Source organism: Astatotilapia calliptera, chromosome 3 (assembly GCF_900246225.1).
Source record: "Astatotilapia calliptera chromosome 3, fAstCal1.2, whole genome shotgun sequence".
Lineage (NCBI taxonomy): Eukaryota > Metazoa > Chordata > Actinopteri > Cichliformes > Cichlidae > Astatotilapia > Astatotilapia calliptera.
The window spans coordinates 16361124-16382163 of NC_039304.1; the positions used below are offsets into that span (position 1 = coordinate 16361124).

The window sequence follows — 21040 nt, forward strand, 5'->3', positions numbered from 1 at the left end:
AATGGGTAACTGTGAAGCATGTATTAAGATATCTCAGACGGTCCAAGGATAAGAAGTTGTGTTTTAGGAGAAACAATGAAAATTTAGGTCTAGTAGCCTACAGTAATGCTGTGTGAACCTATGTAAGAACAGTTCTCTAGTTTCATGGAAGACAAAGAAACAGCCCACTGTGGCGCTCTCTACCTGTGAAGCAGAATATATGGCTCTGGCTTCTACAATACAAGAGTTTATATATTTAGGGCAGCTTTTGAAAGGTATAGATAGCTAAAAACCTGTGAATCATCAGAGGTGCAAAGATGTGGACATTAAATATCATTTTGTAAGGCCCATTGTAAATGGACGAAAATGTGCCTGTTATATTGCACTACTGAAGAAATGGTTGCAGATGTTATGACCAAACCTGTGTCTGAGCTAAAACTTGGAAAGTTTGCAGACATCATGTTTTGGTGAGTCCACATCTGTATGGTAGTTTACAGGACAATATTCTTTAGATTCCAGCAACCTGAGTACAAGACGGGGTGTTGAGATATTTATCGTGTGTACTGAGTTGTAAATATGTTGGACCGCATTATTTGTTATTGTTGTTAACGCCTCTGCAGTTATCTTAGCAGTAAAACAATTACCTTTAGTTCACTGAGTATTTACAGACTCAAGGTTAACAGGCTCAGAAACAGATAACTCTACCTCAGAATATACTGACTTAAAATTTACAGATTTAGTGAAAGAGTATTGGTTCAGACTCAATGTTAGCTTGTTAGTTTGTGATTTTGCCCCTTGTGCAGTGTAGCAAACGTTCTCCAACTGACTGGCACAAACAGAAATCTCAGGTTTTTCAAAATCAGAAACAAAATCAGAGTTCTTGTTCCTTGGGCAGAGAGAAACAGCTTTTAGGTCTTGTGAGGTGAGGTCCTCAGTCACGGTCTTAATTGTTATACATTTTGGAGGGGTAAGGAAAAATTCTGTTCTACTCACCACAGCCGTCTGTTCTGAAGAAGTCCCTGGTGTGGGCTGTGGCGGGCAGGATGAAGGACCCAAATGCAGAACTCAGAAACAGAAAGTAAAACTCAAAGCTCAGCTTTTATTGCTGCAAAAACTCTTTGTAGGAATTAACATTACAAGAACAAACCAAAACCTCAAATGCAGAACTAAAAACTAAACTGGGCACTGGACCCTAGAAACTAAGAAACTCGAGCCAGGCAATGCTCAGGACACAAAGGGAGAACACAGCATGGAGACATTGTGTATGACGTGATAGCAAGCAATGAATGACAAAGGACTAAAATACACAGCGGAGTGATTTGGGAAGTGGAGACAGGAGGAAAGCACAGGAAAACAATACCAAAATACAAGAAACTCAAAATGCTGGGTCCAAATGACCCAGAACTGTGACAAATGCTACAAGACAGACTTGAGTCCAATGAGAAAAAGTGCTGTTAAAAATGACTCACCCTTATGGCTCCCAGTGATGTCACCATTTATTTAATTACACGCACTCATCCTGTACTATGTACTGACAAAGAAAGGAGCGCAGTGCTGTTAAAACTTTGATTTAAATTTTATAGGTTTATTCTTTAAAAAGAAGATGCAAAGAACTACAAGGAGATGCCGGCAAAGAGACAGGACATGCTGGAGAGATTATGGCTCTTAGCTGACTGACCATTTCAATGACTTAAGGCAAGTAGGTCTGCTGAGTGCTGATAAAATAAAACAGGCTTACACAGTGTTTATAGTTTATTTATGAGAAATGCAAATATGAGCCAAACATCACCATTTTTATTGAATAAAACAAAATATAAATAGCAAATCAATAAAATGACAACACATAATAATACATATTTTAAAATAACACAAAAACTGCTTTCGGCACTTTTCTTGTTGAACTGCCGAAGTTGTTGTGCCTGCAAAACTGAGCAGCAGATCACCATAGAGCATCTGTCAGTACATTAATAACCTAATTATTAAAGTCCCACAGCAAAGTGCAAGAGACCAAGCAGCTCACTGTGGCTTAAAATACAACAGGTCAAAAACCCCAAAAAACTACAGCACCTTTTGTCACACAGCTTCATTTAGTTTAGTAGTATTTGCTCATCAGCTTCTACCTGAGAGGGCAGTGTTTGCCAGGGCAGCCAGACTGTCACAAGTCTGTGAGGCACACGCTGGAAGACGTCTCAAGATAGACGCAACCTCTGAGCCCTGAACGAGACCGTCTGCCTCGCAGATTCATCACGAGGCTTCGACTCCTCTCAGACTCGGCCGTCTGGAGTCGAGTCTCACCGAGAAGCGAGTCCCACAGCAGACCTCTGCTGTATATCTGTCAATACACAGGAAACCCATTAGCCCTGTGTGTTTGTGTGCTGCGTGAGAGGGAACAGGAATGTGCCAAACCTCAACAGAGATGTCTGTGTTGGGGTATCTCCTGTAGAAGATGGTTCTCAGGTTGAATTCAGGGTTTCTGCTCTCCTTGAACACCCGCGTCCTGACGTTGTCATTCTCACATCTCACTACAGCGTAAACATCGGGGGCTGCGGAACAAAATCCAGCACGGTGTAAAGAAAGAAAGAAAGAAAACACCAAGGGAGATATGTGCAATAATTAAGAGTCTGCCCAAATATGAGTCTTTCATTTTGCAGTTACCTGTTTGTTTGGGAGGGTCGAGTCCTGACGCCCTGTGTAGATAAACTGTGGTTACCACTGTGGGCTGAGGTAGAAAACAGTGGAGCACAGAGGGAGACGGTAAGTCCTCCCTCAGTTCCCTTCATGGAAAAAAGAAATAACTAAATTAAATGCAGAGGACTGGGAATAGTGAAGGGAAAAAGAGATTTTTTCTGTTAAAGTGGAAAAAATTAAATGTAAGAAATAATATAAAATTTATGATGCTAATAGTGGTTTCATATTGATTTTTATAATTTATCAAAAAAATGTCTATGTCATATTTACTGTTTGTTTGGTTTTGTTTTTTTTTCTCTGTTCCGCGGAAGGACAAAACCACCAAAATGAAAATTTTTTGAATTATAAATACAAAAATAATTAATAAATAAATAAATATACTTTATGAGTAAATAAATATTAAAACTGTTCCATTACTTAATTTAAAAAATGTCATTTACATTTATTTTTCTGTTACTTCCTAAATCTTTCCTGTATTATTTAATTTTGTATTTATTCACCTGATTATTAACTATTTGATTTTTTATTTTATTTTTAGTAATTTTAAAATTTTCATGTAAATTAGTTGAACATCTGTAAAGATCTCCTGAGTAAAAGCAACAATATCTGTTTTTACTGGGATCAATCATCCCACCCTCTCCGTGAATCGCTACCTTATCGTGGTGGAGGGGTTTGTGTGTCCCAGGGATCCCAGGGGCTATGTTGTCTGGGGGCTTTTGCCCCCTGGTAGGGTCTCCCATGGCAAATTGGTCCTGGGTGAGGGACCAGACAAAGAGCGATTCAGAAGACCCTTATGAAGAGAACATTAAGGGAACAGTTTACCCTGCCCGGGATAGGGTTACTGGGGCCCCGCCCTGGAGCCAGGCCCGGGGAGGGTGCCCGAGGGCGAGTGGCTGGTGGCTGGGCCTTAGTCGATGGGGCCCAGCCGGGCACAGCCCGAAGAGGAGACATGGGCCCATCCTCCCGCAGGCCCACCACCCACAGGAGGCGCCATAGGGGTTGGGTGCATTGTGTGCCGGGTGGCGGCCAGGAGTGGAGGCCCTGGCGGACTGACCCCCGGCTGCCAAGACTGGCAATAGGGACATGGAATGTCACCTCTCTGGTGGGGAAGGAGCCTGAGTTAGTGCGTGAGGTTGAGAGGTACCGGCTAGATATAGTTGGGCTCACCTCTACGCATGGCTTGAGCTCTGGAACCGGGGGGGGGGGTGCTGGAAGGTGACTCTGTTGTCCTGCTGGGAGACTTCAATGCTCACGTGGGTAATGACAGCGAGACCTGGAGGGGCGTGATTGGGAGGAACGGCCTCCCTGATCTGAACCCGAGCGGTGCTTTGTTATTGGACTTCTGTGCTAATCACAGTTTGGCCATAACGAACACCCTGTTCGAACATAAGAGTGTCCATAAGTGCACGTGGCACCAGGACGCTCTAGGCCGTAGGTCAATGATCAATTTTGTAATCGTATCACCAGACCTGCGACCATATGTTCTGGACACTCGGGTAAAGAGAGGGGCTGAGCTGTCAACTGATCACCACCTGGTGGTGAGTTGGATCAGGTGGCGGGGGAGGACGCTCGACAGACCCAGTGCACCTAAACGCGTAGTGAGGGTGTGCATTGAGTCCGAATGGACCATGTTCAGCGTCTCCATTGCCGAAGCTGCTGCATTGAGCTGCGGCCGCAAGGTGGTTGGTGCCTGCCGTGGTGGTAATCCCCGAACCAAATGGTGGACACCAGAGGTGAAGGGAGCCACCAGGCTGAAGAAGGAGTCCTATCGGGCTTGGTTAGCCTGTGGGACTCCGGAGGCAGCCGACAGGTATGGACAGGCCAAGCGGAATGCAGCTCGGGCAGTGGCTGAAGGAAAAACTCGGGTGTGGGAGGAGTTCGGAGAGGCCATGGAAAAAGACTTTCGGACTGCCTCGAAGAGATTCTGGCAAACCGTCAGGCGTCTCAGGAGGGAAAGCGGTGCACTACCTGCACTGTGTATAGTGCTGGCGGAGCGCTGCGGACGTCGACTGAGGAAATTGTCAGGCGATGGAAGGAATACTTCGAGGACCTCACTGACATGTCTTCTGAGGAGGAAGCAGAGTCTGGGGATGAGGGGAATGACCCGCCAATTTCCGGGGGCGAGGTCACTGAGGCAGTTAAACAACTCCTTGGTGGCAGAGCCCCTGGTGTTGATGAGGTCCGCCCCGAGTTCCTGAAGACTTTGGACGTTGTTGGGCTGTCCTGGTTGACATGCCTCTACAATGTTGCGTGGAGATCAGGGGCAGTACCCCTGGACTGGCAGACCGGGGTGGTGGTCCCCATCTTTAAGAAGGGGGACCGGAGGGTGTGTTCCAACTACAGGGGGATCACACTCCTCAGCCTCCCTGGGAAAGTCTATGCCAGGGTGCTGGAAAGGAGAGTTCGTCCGCTAGTCGAACCTCGGATACAGGAGGAACAATGCGGTTTTCGTCCTGGTCGCAGAATACTGGACACTGGGCTTTCACTTTGGGACCTCAGAATCTCATCTCTGCTTTTAGCGGATGATGTGGTTCTGTTGGCTTCATCGGGTGAGGGCCTCCAGCTCGCACTGGAACGGTTCGCAGCTGAGTGTGAAGCAGCAGGAATGAGGATCAGCACATCCAAATCTGAGGCCATGGTTCTCAGCCGGAAAAGGGTGGAGTGCCCACTCCGGGTCGGGGATAAGTTCCTGCCCCAAGTGGAGGAGTTCAAGTATCTCGGGGTCTTGTTCGCGAGTGATGGGAGAAGGGAGCCGGAGATCGACAGACGGATTGGGGCTGTGGCTGCAGTGATGCGGACGCTGCACCGGTCCGTCGTGGTGAAGAGGGAGCTGAGTGTAAAAGCGAAGCTCTCAATTTACCGGTTGATCTACGTCCCTACCCTCACCTATGGCCAAGAGCTGTGGGTAGTGACCGAAAGAACGAGATCGCGGATACAAGCGGCAGAAATGAGCTTCCTCCGAAGGGTGGCTGGGCTCTCCCTTAGAGATAGGGTGAGTAGAGCCGCTGCTGCTCCACATCGAAAGGAGCCAGCTGAGGTGGTTCGGGCATCTGACAAGGATGCCTCCTGGGCGCCTCCTGGGTGAGGTGTTCCGAGCATGTCCCACCAGGAGGAGGCCCCGGGGCAGACCCAGGACACGCTGGAGAGATTATATCTCTCGGCTGGCCTGGGAATGCCTTGGTGTTCCCCTGGATAAGCTGGAGGAGGTGGCTGGGGAGAGGGAGGTCTGGGCCTCCCTGCTTAGGCTGCTGCCCCTGCGACCTGGCCTCGGATAAAGCGGATGAAGATGGATGGATGGATGGATGGATCATCCAGTATGTGAAATGCTGAACTTGTAAAAGTGCCACTTGCAGAATAAATTGAAATTTAAATGCAGAATTCAAAACACTGGAAACATAAATTGTGGCAAATATAAAAATAAAACTGTAATAAAAAAAACTTTTTTGGTTTTGAAACCTTTGGGCAGCTTCGGTCCTCCGTACCTTTTCAGTATCTACAAATATCAGAACGTTCAAAGCTATTTCTAACCCTTCTTTCCTGACCAGCATTTCACCTGAGTCTGATACGAGAGTGGGAGAAGAGGCGAAGCAGGAAGCATCCAGTGACGCCCGGCAGGAAGGTGGTGGGCAGCACAACATAACGTCCCAGAGTCAGAGTTCCCCTCAGTGTCACACTCCGGGAATCCATGTAGATGGAGCTGGCCGCCTGCTCCACCACGCACTGCACCCGACTGCAGCGGTTCACCTCCACCTGCAGATGATGAGGAAGGACTGAAATATTTTTTTTATGACTCAAAAAACGTGAGGTTGCTCAGTGGCCCGGCTCACCTTCAACACCTCAAAGCCAATAGGCAGGTTTTCTCCTTTTCCATTTTTCCTCCACATCCTCCTGTCCTCCTGCTGCAGACAGATCAGCACCTCCTCCTCTTTGGCTCGCACCTCAAACATGAACTGATAAGAATGAAAAGTCATTTTTAGCATTCATGTGCTGATGCAAACCCTGGTTTCAATCTTATATTTACCTGTGGATTGTGCAGGAAGGTGTCCCTGTGATTGATACATCCACCACACCGGCTCCTCTTATCCAACTCCACCTTCCATACTCCATTCACCTTCCCACCACCCTTTTCTGCTGTCATTTTGCTCACATCAGGCTTGCTTCTTCCTCTTTTCCTTCCTTCCTGTTGACTCTCACCGAGTCGATCCTCCTTTCTGTTCCCACGCTGCTTGGTCCCTCCAGGCCCATTGCTGCTCTTACTCAGAGTCAGTGTAGAGTTACTCTGGAGCACAGTGGGTGGAGGTGCTCCATGGGTGAGGGGAGGTAGAACCCACTCCCCGTAGCAGCTCACTTCTCTCCAGCGAGATCTCGGCCACAGCAGAGTCCTCTCCACCAGTCTGCACACCACCACGTCTGTAAAGTGTTGACAGAAGTCCTCGAAATCCATCCTGAGGGAAAAGGAAAAGAATAAAAAGTGAGGCAGAAACCAGCTAACCCACATGACTTTTTGTTCTTCAAATAATAAAAATCTGAAGTACCAAAACTCCCCGACATCACGAACAACGAGCCCCATCTTGTCCCTCTCTGCACGACTCAGTTGCTGCCACTGCTCTGACCTGCAGGGGGCACACAAGGACAGAAAGCAGAACACTTGGAAAGGACATAAAAATAAAAGCAGTGTTTCAGCTTCTAGAAACCTTTAGTGATCCAGTTCTCAGACTTCCATGATGTGAACAGCAGATGTCCCTCCACCCCAGTAAAACAAATCCCAAACTATTGTAAAATGTCAGAATCTCTCCAGAAAATCAGCAGTGGCATTATAAAATGCTGCAAACCACAGCGACACTGTTAAAGTCAGCAAAGACTTTTCCCCCCAGAGCTCCTACAAGATGCTCTCAGCAGTCTGACATGTGGCAGAAGCCAGTGCAAAGACTTCAAAGTCACCTCTCACCTCTGACTCCAGGCACCGGTCCAATCTGTGGTCCCCCACGGGTTTCTCATGCGGACCATAAAGAGTCTGGATGTCCCGCCTCTCTTCAGTACCTTCTCCCCCAACCTCACCTTCCTCACTGCCGTGATCCCGTAGGCGTGTCCTCGCACGAGCCCACACTCCAGCACTGACTCCACGGTCTCCCCCTCTGCAGGCTGAGAAACGTGAAACAGTGAAATCATTTTAACCCATTTCTTCTCCAGTTTTTCTAAATGTTCAAGACTCAGAAGCCCTACCCGTATGGAGCAAGTGATGAGTGATTTACATTCATGGACCTTGGTTAAAGTCTGGAAGAGCGCCCTCCTCTGGTCACTGTGAAGTCTTAGAGCCTCACGATCCAGACTGAGCGGCTCTGAAACTCCACCAGTGAAGTCGATCAGGGCCTCTGCAGTGTTCCCTCCCTCCAAGGCCTCGTAGCAGCCGTTAAGTCTAAAAGTTGAGAGAGGGATTGAGTGATTGATTCAGGATCATTAGACATTAGGATTGCCATAAGTAGTGGTTGTGGCAGTCAAGACGTAGGTTCAGCAGTGTAAAATTAACAGCAGTCCCATCAATGCTACTGAATTTCCCAGAGGAACCCACCCGAGGGATTAATAAAGTTTTATCTAATCTAATCTAATATCAAAACCAGCATTTTCTGCTGATGCTCACTTGGCGTAGGCCTTTTCCAGCAGGGCGCTCCAGAACTCTCGTGGTGTTGCCGAACGACAGAAGAGCAGCACTCCATCCTCACTGACAGGCAGGCGATCATCTACAACAACATCCATCCAGCGACCGAGACGCCAGAACCTGAAATGGAAAATTCCTGCATACAAGTCGGGACGCTTTGGATTCCACTCCTGATTCAAATGATCGGGGATGACCTAGGAAGAGGATAGAGGTGGATGAGGAAGGGTGAAGAAAGACAAGGAAGGAACCAGGAGGAAATGCAGAGAATGCAGAGTAGGGACGATAGTAAAGAATAAGGAGAAAGAGGAAAGATGATTGTGAAGAAGGTGAGGGGAAAAACACACCAAACCTTTTTCCACAGTGATGGCTCAGACGCCAGGCAGGAAATGGCTGCCACCATCCAGCAGTTACCCAGACTTCCTTGGTGCAAATCACGAGTGCTGATGCCATCGACAAACAGACGGGGGTCCTTACAAATCTCCTGGAGAGGAAGAGAGATCAGGCTTATGACAAGAAATATGGGACGTAGTTAGTCATCACCTGGCAGACTGCAGGATAACAGTAACACTTTAGCAATAGACTGTATATCCACAGTGTGTCTTTGCCCTGTCTTCCTCCTCTCACTCCAACCAGTCACAGCAGACAGCCAACCCTCCCTGAGCCCGGTTCTGCTTGAGATTTCTTCCTGTTAAAAGGGAGTTTTTCTTCCCGCTTGAAGCTAACTTCAAGTGACCACAGTTTCTGGTCGTCACTTTCACATCCTAAGTTTGGACCACAGTTTTTCCACCTCATCAGCAACAGCAGGTTCATTTCTTATTTGTGCATCAAGGAGTCAATGAGCTCCTACCTGCACATTTCTAGGGAAATACAGGGATTGTTCATCACTACGTGACAGCTAATGGGGTGAATGGCATCTGTGTCCACCTGGGATCTGAGATCCTGTGATGATAGCAGGAGGCTTGAACCTAAATCTAGAGCTTAAAGGAAGGTCGGCGTTCATTATTATTGGTGAGTTCATCTCTAAAAGCAGGTTGTTTCATGAAGCAGCTTTAAACGACACAGTTAAGTGGAGCAAGCACTGCCATTAATGACTTCAGCAGCTCGTATCGTCACAGAGTTTTATGGGGCCTGCGGGCTGATTCAGTCAGGGTGTCCAAGCACTGCTGAGGAGACAGATAATGTGTGTGTAGACCTTCTGCTCTCACTTTGGACAGGGTCAGGTAACTGTAGAAGTGTCGCTGCACTCACACACACGCAGAAAGATACACTCTGGGTGGCCATAACTTCTTCAGTTGTAACACTAGACAAGAAATAAACCTTCTTTACGACGCTATCATGTTCGTAACAAGCTTCAGATAAGACCACTGAAATTATGAACTGGATAGTTTTGATAGCAAATGGGAAGTTAGGGTGTGTTTGTGTTTGTGTGCCAGCAGGGTGAAGCGACAGGTGACACCTTATCATCTGTGTTGATACACGCTTAAAATACCCGAGTAGTGCATTAGGACCGCAATACCTTTAACCCTTTCTCTCCAGCTCTGAGTCAACAAATTAATCGTCAGCAGGGTTTCACATTAAGAGCACTAAAGGCCTGGCTTTGAATGAACTCCTTGAACTAATGACCCCGATGGGAAATACCCGGGGCTTTCTGATCCTTTCACATGTTTCACTGTTTGGATTAAACCGATTTTCCTCAGCAGAGCACAGTGAGGATCAGTGTCCTGAAAATTAAGACACATCAGACGGGTATAAAACTCTGTAATCATAAAGTTACTGGACCATCAAATGTCTGATAAATATCCACACTAAACAACAATCCCTTCAACCTCGATTCACCTTAACATTTCACTGGTTTAATTCAAGTGTATTACCACACCCTTAGCTCTCTGTGGCCACATTAAAAACCTATACTTAGACAGCTGTACCCATCACAACAGTGTGCTAAAAACACCCATGCTATTTACATTGGCTTGTGCTTTTTCTATACTCAACTGTACACACCCACAATCCCACTAACACAGCGGTCCGTCATCAACTTGCTCCCTGAGGGCTAAGGTTTCACCAGCTGACATGACGCCTGTCCTTTAATAAAAAGTGCTTTAATTAACCCAATCTGCTGAAATGCAGCATGTGGAGGCAGCAACTCAGTTTATATGTGGGAGGAGTGGAGATGTATTTCAAGTTAAAAAACAAAAAAATTTATATTTTACACTCCACGTCTAACTCACCCTCGGCCTCTTCCAGGTCAGACCCGGTGGAGGCTGTCTCTTGTAAAAGAGGGACTGGTCTGTGGCGGGGAATAGAGGATCCTTGAAGAGCGCTCCTCGACGGAGGCAGGCCCGCCGCAGCTTGTGAAAACTCTGGCCCTGGAAGTCATACACTCGTTCTGGCATCCTGGTTGGGCCTCAGAGGCCTTAAAGGAAGGTGGAAAGCAGATGAGAAAGGGGAGAGAGGGTCAGAGAACATACTGTAAGAAACTGGAGCTATGCACTGCTAAAGTAGTGTGGTGATACGCTCGCAGCATGCTCACTGGAGAATCATATGGTTGTTGGGGTTTACTCTGTTTCCTTTGTATTATTGTAGGATTTTTACAATATAAAGTACTTTGAGGCAACTGATGCTGTGATCTGGTGTTTTATAAACAAAATTTTATTGAATTGATGATCAAAATGTTTTTTGGTAAATGTGAGACAAGCAGTTCTTTAGATGCTGTTCTGGGTTCTTTTGTGAGCTTCTTCTGTTAATTTTGGCAGGCCGGCCCCTCCTGGGAAGGTTCACACTGTTCCAAGTTTTCTTCCTTTTTGGATGATGGCTCTCACCGTGGTTCACCGGAGACTCAAAGCCTTAGAAATGGCTTTGTAATACCTTCCAGACTGATAGATGCCAATGACTTTGCTGTTTCAATGACAGTTGAGATCTTTCACACTACTTCACTTAATATTATTATTTGTTTTGCCCAACTAAACATTACAAACAGTATCACATCACACTGACCGGCTGCAACCTGCCTAGAGACTTTTCTGTGCAGTCCCATTAAGGTGAACCCCACAGTTCATATAATTCCCACTTAACCAAAATGTCAAAGTAAAATTTCAAACACTGTCATCGTTTAACTTATTGATAAAAGTTCATTGAAATTCACAAAGTGTATTAATTTAAAATGTACATAAAACCACCTAATGGAGCATGTTTTAAGTTTTTGTTGAAAGTCCTGATGATGCAAGTATAACATCCAAGTACTGAGTAAGCACACAGTAACTACTGTGTAAGTATTAATATGCAGGCTACATAACATTGAACTAATCGAACTGAATCTAAAGGGGTATGTAGCTCATGGCAGAGGTAGCTGGGGGTGTTCTGTGGGGTCAGTGTGTATTTTGGGGCCACAGGGTGAGGACAGCAGTAAAGTAAGAGCACTGTTTTCGTCATCAGTGATATGAACTCAGGCAGGAGTCAGCAGTATGAGCATAGTTGAACTTTAACTGTTTGTGTAGCAGAATGATTCAGTGCCAGAGAGAGTGTGCCAGGAGGTCAGCGTTATCACTTTTTGGTGAAATCTATTTTATGGCTTTTTTTCTCATACAATCTTTTCACAGACGTACCAAATGAGAAGGAAAATCTATAAACACACATTTTTACGACATCAAGCTGCAGGAATTGATGAATGTCTTTTCCTTGATGCTTTTGGATTAGATGCCGATTTTGGTGATGTTGCCTTCTCTCACCAATAGATTGAGTACTTTTAGTAACATTTCTATGAATTTATCTGCAGGTGCTACATGTTTGTTTTGTTGTTGTGCAGTACTTTGACTCTTTAAACAGATGGTTGTTACTTTGGATGAGCCTGATCTGAGTCTATTTTTGTTATACTGAAAACCAAATTCACTACGAGGAATAATTAATTTTATTATAGTGAATGAAATCTTTGTCTTGCTGTGTGTTTATTTGTTTCACTGATTGTGAACTCCAACCCTATCTGGCACAAAAATACATCTTAGGTCAATGAATGTTTTTATATTTTTCCGATATCAACGTGTCATTACGTTGCCTAGCAACCACCTAGTAATCGACTAAAATGACCCTTTTTCATTTATGCAACACTTTATAAAAAGTATCCTAACACACACAAAACAAATCATCATTTGCTCCCAGTGAGCATCAAATCAAAGTTCTTGTATTTGAATAATTAATCATTCAGGAATGATTAATAAACTGAAAAGGGTTCAAAGTCAGATTTGTAGTAACTTTTGAAATCCATTTTTAATTTCAAATTTTTCATATAGTTTAAAACAATCTTAGGTTAATAAAAATCATAGTTGCTGATCAGATCCTCTGTTTATAGTGTTTTATGTATAAGCTCACTTTAGGTAATCAACTAAGATAATAACGAGATATCACTAGTCATTCAACACAAAGTATTTAAGATAAATTTACAAATGTATATAATTTTCTCTTTCCTTAAAAGTTCCCAATAAAAACTCCAACTTTAGGGTCTGCTTTTTGGACTTCATGAGACTTTAATTGCTTAGTAAATGATTTTTCCTACAATAGTTTGCTTGGTTAGTGCATTAGTTTGGCAGATCACCTTTCCAGTACTCACTTTTTAGTGTTCGTAGTGCATCGACTTTAAGTTTTTATTAAATTACAATTCTTAATATTGTCATTTAGTAAATTTGAAAAGTAGACCTACATTGTTGCCATGGCTCTATAAACATATATTTTACCTTCAAGTCTGGAAGTTTATCCACTTGCTTCCTAAGATGGACCTTTGTGCTGAGCCCCGTCAGTGGATTCCCTTAGTCATTTAGTCATCCTCATTTTTTTGAGGATAATTAAAAAAAACCCAAAAACAACAACAAAAACAGCCAACATGTGTCCACTTTTTCCTCTTCCTTATCCCAGAGTCAGCAGCAGTTAATGTTGTCCCTTCCTCTGAATGTGTCAGGAGTGTTTGCTACATCTCCACCAGGTAATTAACTCGGTGTCATATTTGTGCCATTGGACCTGGATGAAAAAAAATTGAACGTGAAACACAACTCCTCACACCATGACTGTGTGTGCAGTTTTTAGAGCTAATGCATGAGCGTGTGTGTGTGTGTGTGTGTGTAACTTTATCCCCCTTCACTCAGACAATAGACAGACAGCCGCCACACCAGGTGTAATAACACAATTAGAGAATTGGAAATCCTCACACAGTTACTGCAGTGACTCAAGGTTCAGACATTCAAGACGAACAGTTTATCCTCTGACATCATCTGAAGAACATCAACAAATGTGTTTCCTAAGGTTGTGTGTTTGTATATCTGCGCTCATATCACTTACTGCTGCCTCAGCTTTTCTGTTTGGTGACTGTGCACATTCTGTCCTCTTCTCCTCGAGTCTCATATCTTCTCTTTTCTCTCCTCACTTGAACATGGCCTGTGACTCCCTCGCTTCTCTTTTTCTGTCTTATCTGTGTAGTCTCTTCTCCTCTTTCTTCTCCTCTCTATCTTCTCCCGCACAGTCTGCTGGAGTATCTGTTGATCTGTTGCTGTCGAGTGTGCTGCTCCTGACACCTGAGAAACCAAGAGACTAGCGCTCCTATGTTAACTACTTCACTGCTGAACACCAGGCCAATAATCCCGCATTCATATACAATAATAACACCCTGCAGCAGCAGCAGCAGCAGCAGCAGCAGCAGCAGCAGCTTTTTAAGGAACACATTGAGGAGCAGAGTGAAAACTGACAAGCTACTGATATATTAAAAAACAAAGAACAGATTGTGCTTAAATTATTCTTCTGTTTAGTCTGACCATCTGTGTAATTGTCTATCTAGATTTTATATTGTGTACACTACTGTACACAATATGAAATACTGTATCCACTTGTTAAACTCTATATTTTTAGAAATACACTTGCTGATGATGTATAACATCCATGCGACCTGGCAACATACTGAAACTTCAGTAGTTTCATTCAATTTTATTTCATGTTAATATATCTATGTGCATTATATTGTAAATATTTCTGCCATTTCTATATACAGTTACTGTCCACTTTATTAGCCACATGTTGCTGGAAGTGGTTTGGAACCCGTTTTTCCTTCAGAGCCACCACTTTTCTGTTTTTAGGAGTGGGACCCATTTAAAAAAATGCTAATAAATACACTAATGTTAAAAAATAAATACATTAAATTAAAGTTATTAAAAGAATAATAAGTGACGTTGATTCTAAGAGCTTATACATTTATTAGTAAAGAACTGAACTCAAAACTGAGCTCTTTAACGTTTGTGGATAGACTATCTTCCCTGACATCGCAGCATCATGCATCGACTAGTTACGTCTGTTATGACGTACTACGCACGCGCAGTTTAAATTCGCCGTCAAATACGCCGATGTGGCTCCTGTGCCTTTAAACTCGTGGTAGTTTGACTTTTCCCGCAGGTTTTAAAGCGAACCGTTGCAATGAAATTTGCCGTTGTGTCTTTGTTTTGGCTCTGCGGCTTTATTTCGGCGGAAGAAAACGAGAGGCTGCCGAATAAATGCGAAGGTAGGAGCAGAAACTAGCACCAGCAGCTATTCTTGGACCTGCCCACAGTTACCAAACTTCTTGTTAACGTGTGACTTCTGATCTCGGTCAGTGTGTAAGTTTCTGACAGTCGAGCTGCAGGACGCTCTGGAGAAAACCGCTCGCTCCCGTGAAGTCTTGGAGGTCGGAGAAGTGTTGGGCACCGGCAAAAGAAGGAAAAAGATCAAATACAACACCTCGTAGGTATCTCTGAATGAGGACATGCAACTTATTTGAAGCTGGGATTTCTTTGTGGCATGTTTGAGCTGTACTGCAGGCTGTGACCTGTAGTGATGGGCAGATGAAGCCCCATGAAGCACTGAAGCTTTTCATCCAATTGGTTCACCCCAACGCGAAGCTTCATGAAGCTTCATTTGCTCTAGCAGGACACCTACTGGACGTAAAAATAATAGCTGGCATGAATTTGAAGAGTGTGGCATTTTGCACACAGCCTGTAAATGTCAACAACAAAAGGAGTGTGTAACACATGTATATTGTAGTGATGCAGTATACTGTGTATATTTATAGTGGCAGTATGGAAAATGATTATTTGGAAATGCTTGAAATGGAAATGATCATTTACTGTGAGGTGAGGTGTGGTTGGGGTGTGGACAGTGGTTGTGCTTTTGTAACGTTGAGGTATGGACAGCTACACACTGAGGCTTTGAGCCTCAGTCCTGCCTGTTCACATTTTATTCTGTAAAAACTAAATTTTCACTGCTTTTATGACCTTTTAGTGGGGAGAACATAGCTAGGATTTAATGATTTAACAAATCTTTTGAATCCTTTGTCCTCCACAATGCTAAATGGCTGGGAGTCCTCAATCACCATGCTGACCAGGTCTTCATCTATTGGAGATTGTTCTCCTGAGGAAAGACAATAAAGACAAAGCACAAATATAAATATCACACACGTAACTTATTACAGTTGTATAATATTGTTATATCATTTAGTAACATTACTGCATGCTATATTATCATTACATTTGATGGCTCACCTGGTCTTGCTCCACAATCGGTGTTCCTCTTATTCTCATGCAAAGCTCTGTAGTGCCTAAGCATGGATGTTGTTGTTATATCCCAGCTCCCTGGCACATAGCAAACACTTCACCTTGTACAAAAGTCAAGACAGCTCAACATAAATTGTATTGCACCATCAGTATCATGAAAATACATCTTCTGTAGAAATTTACATACCTTGTTGGGAGGAATAAAATCAAAATGTTCCCACACAGGGGAGGACATCCTCCTCTTCTTAGCTGGCTCCATTCTCTCCTGACTTTCTCTCCTCACTCTCATAAACCTCCAAACTGTCTCCAAACTCTCACTAACCGCAACTCTCCATCAAACACCCACATTTTGAATGAAGTCTGAGGGGTTTATATCGCTGTCATATCTCGCGGCAAAGTTCGAACCACTTCATGAACCAGTCACGTGGTATAGCCGGGCAGCGAGGCTTCGGACGTCATCATTTTCAGCTCCTCCCATAAATGAACCAAGCCTCGATACGCGCTTCGCGGAAACGCCCCCTCCATTACTCGACACACGCTCCGAAGCCTCGATACAGAACGTCACATCACTAGTGACCTGTGTCTGACTGTGAGACCAGTAGTTAACCCCGTGTGTTTGAAATCAGGGAAACTCGGCTGACTGAGGCTGTAGACAACATATGCGAGCGCATCCTGGAGTATAATGTTCATGCAGAGAGGCCTGGCAGCCTGAGATATGCTAAGGTAATCTAACAGTTTTTTTAATAGTTGTGCATTAAAAAGTTGGTCACGTGGTCCTTATTGCTTCAGCTTGTGTGTCATACTGACATTTAGCTCGTTTGTGTGTCTGCAGGGCTCCAGTCAGACCATGACGACCCTGAAGAATCTGGTACACAAAGGGGTTCAAGTGGACTTGGGGATGCCGTACGAGCTGTGGGACGAGCCCTCTGTGGAGGTGACAGACATGAAAAAACAGGTAGGTGTGTGTGTGTGTGTGTGTGTGTGTGTTTTAAATGCACGTTTTGCTCCACATTTTGTAAAGTGCATAAGTTATTTGATGACACTATATGTAATCATTTCGTCATATTACACTATATTGTGGTGGGCATTATGCAGGTGCTGCTATGGAAACCAAGAGGAAATGTGTTTAATGTAGTGTACACTTAAATTAATTGATATTAATTTCTTGGTGTGTGTTAGTGTGAGACTATGCTGGAGCAGTTTGAGGATGTGGTCGAGAACTGGTACTTCCATCATCAGGACCAGAGGCTGGAGAATTTCCTCTGTGAGAACCACGTCCTCGAGACATCAGAGCAAGGTGGGAGATGCATGGTGCCAAAACAAGTTACTGGTTGGCAGATGATATTTATATTTTAAGTCGCACTTTGTTGAGAATGTAAACACCCTGCCAAAATGATTACATTCATATACCAGGAAAAGCAACAGAGAAAATAAGAACTTCTCATTTCCTCTGTTTTGTAAATTGAATCGAGCCCAGGGTTAATTCAAACAGGCCCTGAAGTCAAATCACAAAATTTATACAATACAACATTTTTAAAGTGTGTATGTGAGCAAAAGAGAGGACGTCAGATTCTAGGATAAACTGGAACTGTGGTGTGAGTACATGCAAAGAGCCAATTCTGTTTTCATTTGGTTACCTGCAAGCCACTTTGCAAACCACCTGCACCCAAACTCATCTTTGATGCTGTGTCTCACTGAATTATTGCTAATCCTGTTATCACTCATGTCTGCCCTTTTCTGTAAGGGAGTCCTGCTGCTCGCCCTGCGGTTTGGACATTTGTTAGTGTTTGTGTCCATTTGTAGATATTTGGCTACAAAGAGGGAGAGATTTACTCAGACATGCTTGCACAAAGTCCTCCAACTGTAAGCATGGATGATGCTGTGCATTTATTATTTTTATTTATTTTTAACCACAGCTATCGGAGAATGTTTGTTTGCATGTAAAGTGACTGAAATGTGAACTGAAACCACACAGCCCTTTGTGTTTTCTTTCTCTCCTTCCCTCAGAATGTCTAAAGGAGGTGTGGAAAGGAGACATGGGGGACAAAGAAGGAGCTGAGGAGGAGACAAGTGTGGAGGAGGAGGTAGAAGAGGGAAAGATCCATGATGCCGGGGAGCTTTGAAGAAGACAAGGGGAACAAAGAAGACAACACTACACCTCAGTTACAAGTTTTTCTAACTGCAAACTGGTGGACAGAAGCTGAAATCGTTTGAGAGGGTTTCAAATATTCAGTAAAAGTTACACTTAGATATATAGCTTTACGATGAACACGTGCAACATGACACTTTATAGGATTTAACCCTAAACGTCTTCCATTATTTTGTATGTGTGGCCTTTCTGAACTGTTACAGCGCTCCCTGTGAGGTTTTAAACCTTTATCTTTAATATTTGAATGTTAGATCATCATGTGACTTCTCCCTTTGCCACAGTCATGGTACATATCAGTATTGTTGTATCCCTAATTGCAGACTTGAAGTGCAGTATGTACAGTTTTTTTTTCATGTTTAATAAAATACTACTTTTACAGTGCCTCTGTACAAAATCGCTCATGAAATACACATCTTTGTTTATTTCAACTCGTTTCTGTATGATCTGACTAGATTAATAACTGCCAAGTGTTTTTTTTTTTTTTAAAACAGTGAGAAAGGCTATTTAAAAAGAAGAAAAATCTCCTGTTGAAAATTCACCTGTTTGGGGGGGTTCCGAGCAAAAAAGAGCGGCATAATGAACACAACACCATCGCATTAAAGTTGACATTAATGCAATAACATTGAATGTTGTTGTGCAGCACTCAGGACCGACAGCACTCAATGTTCTTTGAGGTAGCAACCAAGAAAGGTGTGGTTTGTCTATGAACAGGGAACACCCGTGTGTACACCTGTGTGGATGAGCGCACTTTAATTAAAATGTTTCTCCATGTAACAATCTGCTAGAGGGTGTAGGGAGCCATAGCCCTGTCCTCCAGGGCATGAAGCCTGCATGGAGAAGATCCAGGACCCAGACATCCAAAGGCCCCAGAGTGCGAGGGGCATCCGTGCCACCCTCCTGGGAAGAGCTGAGGAGAGCCCCAGAGCAGGGGTCACCCAGCAGCCTCAGAGCAGAAGCCAGAGGGGGCTGGAAGAGTGAACCCAGCCGAGGGCCCCCCCACCCCATAGAAGAGGCCAGACTGAGCTACGGCCGCCAGTCCCCCCCAAGCAGCCACCGGGAGTGAGCCAGAACATACCTGCGCGCCCAGCCCCGGACACCAAGAACCAACAACGCCTGAGGGCATCAGCCACCAGCAGGGAGTGTGGTGAGGGGAGATAGGCCTCCATATTTTGGAGGGCCTGAGATGTTCCCAAAGAGGTGGAGTCTAAGACCCGACCTGACATATAGACACAGATGTGCATTTCCACCCTCATGCACGCATATAAAAATAGTCAGCACTCACCCAACTTGAAGACAGACACAAATGGACACTGAACACACAATCATACTCCCCAAACATACTTTACACCCCAGGTTCAGGTTCCCTCGTCCCCAGAGGGGGAAACCGCACCTAGACCCAGGAGATATAGCTGTTAAGTGTTACACTTATCAAAGCTGCCCTCTCTTCCTCACACAGCTGGCAGGCAAACAGGCCAAACTCCCACTTTGGAGATCCGGTTGAAGTTATAACTGCAGATAAATGAAACAAGATCCAGGTCTCTGTGGTGAAATGTTATGAGGACAGCATTAAGATTCTAATAAAAACTGCTTTCTTGCACACTGGCTCACCTGCAGGATCACTACACTGCCAAGGTGTCTGAGAATGGAGACTACCACAATTTCTGCTGACTGTGTGAGAACAGTTGTGGTTCACACAAAGCTGTGCTGTTGTCCAACTTCAGCTCTTCAGGGCTCAACAAAACCTCACAAAGCCTGAATGTAGCTGCTTAATGCTGCCACCTAGTGGGTTCTCTTGATAGTGCTGAGAGTGTTGTGCTTTTTATCAACTTGCTCCCGCCTCACCTGGTGGCACTGTTCACACTGTTTCTGTCCAGTGTGAACAGAAATGATAATTTACACAAACATAAAAGTCTTAAGAGCTTTTATTGTGTCGCTGATCCATTAAAAACTGACGATATAACCCAAATTCCAAAAACTGGACTGATGAGTAAAATGTCCATTTGACACCATGGCATTAAAAACAGGTATGATTCTGCCATGGACTCAGAAATGCTTATAGAAATCATTGTGTGTGAACATAGTTGACAGCGTCATCCACAAAGGCAGGTTAAAGCGCTATAATGCAAAGAATAAGCCATAAGTGAACACAATCCAGAAATATGGCTGTGAAGGTTCTCAGTCATCCAGGTCATCGTAGTCTAAGGAGCTTGGAAAGAAAAGCATCTGGACTTGTTTAAGTTGCTTGAAGACGTTTCACCTCTCATCCGAGAAGCTTCTTCAGTTCTAAGGTCAAATGGTGGAGAGTCCCAGATTTAAACCCAGTGGGACTTCTGATTCTACAAAGCACAAAATCAGCTTCTAAGTGAAAGGATAAGACAGGTCCATTTCACTATAGATGCCCTCCAGAACAAGATTAGCCAGTCTCTGCAGGAACTGGAAACTGTTTTACCCTCTCCTATTTTAGAAGAGGTTTACAAGTTTGTGGACAAGGCTCAGCGGGCCCAACACTCTAAAGGAAAAGAAAGACAACACAGGAAATTCCACACCTTGCTTTCAAAAACACTCCTTGGTCTGAACCTACACAACTCAGAGAAGAACACACACCTGAGGACAGTCAGGAAAAATGGGTGAAGAACCTTTCAGACCGGAATCTCACTGAACCTGAAAAGAGAGTATTAGCCAAAGCAGCTGTCCCCAACCCCCGGGCCTCGGACCGGTACCGGTCCGTGAGTCGTTTGGTACCGGGCCGCGAGAGTTGAGGCTCAGGTGTGAAATGTATGGTTTTCAGGGTTTTCAGCGTTATTTTGTTATCGTTTTTATCGTTAACTCGGTTTTCCTGGGTCTTTTCACGTGTGTTATGAATAAATCCTCTTTTTTTTCGGTACCGGTACTAGTTTTATTTTGTTGCATTTATCCGCGACACCTTAAAGGCCGGTCCGTGAAAATATTGTCGGGCATAAACCGGTCCGTGGCGCAAAAAAGGTTGGAGACCGCTGAGCCAAAGGACTCAAT

General features: G+C 44.3%; 2 protein-coding genes across 2 annotated transcripts; one reads left to right on the forward strand and one right to left on the reverse strand.

The window, feature by feature from the left end:
* Positions 1 to 1825: 1825 nt before the first annotated feature.
* On the reverse strand, positions 1826 to 13912 carry LOC113018722 (calpain-5-like). Its single transcript, XM_026162050.1, has 14 exons — positions 13646 to 13912; positions 13048 to 13327; positions 10552 to 10736; positions 8673 to 8804; positions 8306 to 8517; positions 7891 to 8083; positions 7616 to 7809; positions 7203 to 7280; positions 6689 to 7112; positions 6495 to 6617; positions 6221 to 6417; positions 2635 to 2753; positions 2386 to 2522; positions 1826 to 2311 (listed from the first exon to the last, which is right to left on the reverse strand). The coding sequence occupies exons 3-14, from the start codon at positions 10714 to 10716 to the stop codon at positions 2135 to 2137; spliced, it is 2151 nt and encodes a 716-aa protein (XP_026017835.1). The 5' UTR covers positions 10717 to 10736; positions 13048 to 13327; positions 13646 to 13912; the 3' UTR covers positions 1826 to 2134.
* A 771-nt stretch (positions 13913 to 14683) lies between these two features.
* Positions 14684 to 18422, forward strand: cnpy4 (canopy FGF signaling regulator 4). The gene is made up of 6 exons (XM_026152565.1): positions 14684 to 14852; positions 14944 to 15070; positions 16506 to 16602; positions 16712 to 16834; positions 17059 to 17176; positions 17887 to 18422. Exons 1-6 carry the CDS (start codon positions 14768 to 14770, stop codon positions 18000 to 18002), a joined length of 666 nt encoding a protein of 221 aa, XP_026008350.1. The 5' UTR covers positions 14684 to 14767; the 3' UTR covers positions 18003 to 18422.
* The last annotated feature ends 2618 nt before the right edge of the window (positions 18423 to 21040 follow it).

What these genes read in the sequence shown, in the direction of transcription:
- LOC113018722 (XM_026162050.1), bottom strand. Translation starts at nt 10,716, where the DNA reads ATGCCAGAACGAGTGTATGACTTCCAGGGCCAGAGTTTTCACAAGCTG. An exon ending in TCATCACTTGCTCCATACGG is followed by an intron (nt 7,810 to 7,890) that starts GTAGGGCTTCTG and finishes CACGTTTCTCAG; the next exon opens with CCTGCAGAGGGGGAGACCGT. An exon ending in TTGGCTTTGAGGTGTTGAAG is followed by an intron (nt 6,418 to 6,494) that starts GTGAGCCGGGCC and finishes CATCATCTGCAG; the next exon opens with GTGGAGGTGAACCGCTGCAG.
- cnpy4 (XM_026152565.1), top strand. Translation starts at nt 14,768, where the DNA reads ATGAAATTTGCCGTTGTGTCTTTGTTTTGGCTCTGCGGCTTTATTTCG. An exon ending in GCTGCCGAATAAATGCGAAG is followed by an intron (nt 14,853 to 14,943) that starts GTAGGAGCAGAA and finishes GATCTCGGTCAG; the next exon opens with TGTGTAAGTTTCTGACAGTC. An exon ending in TGACAGACATGAAAAAACAG is followed by an intron (nt 16,835 to 17,058) that starts GTAGGTGTGTGT and finishes GGTGTGTGTTAG; the next exon opens with TGTGAGACTATGCTGGAGCA.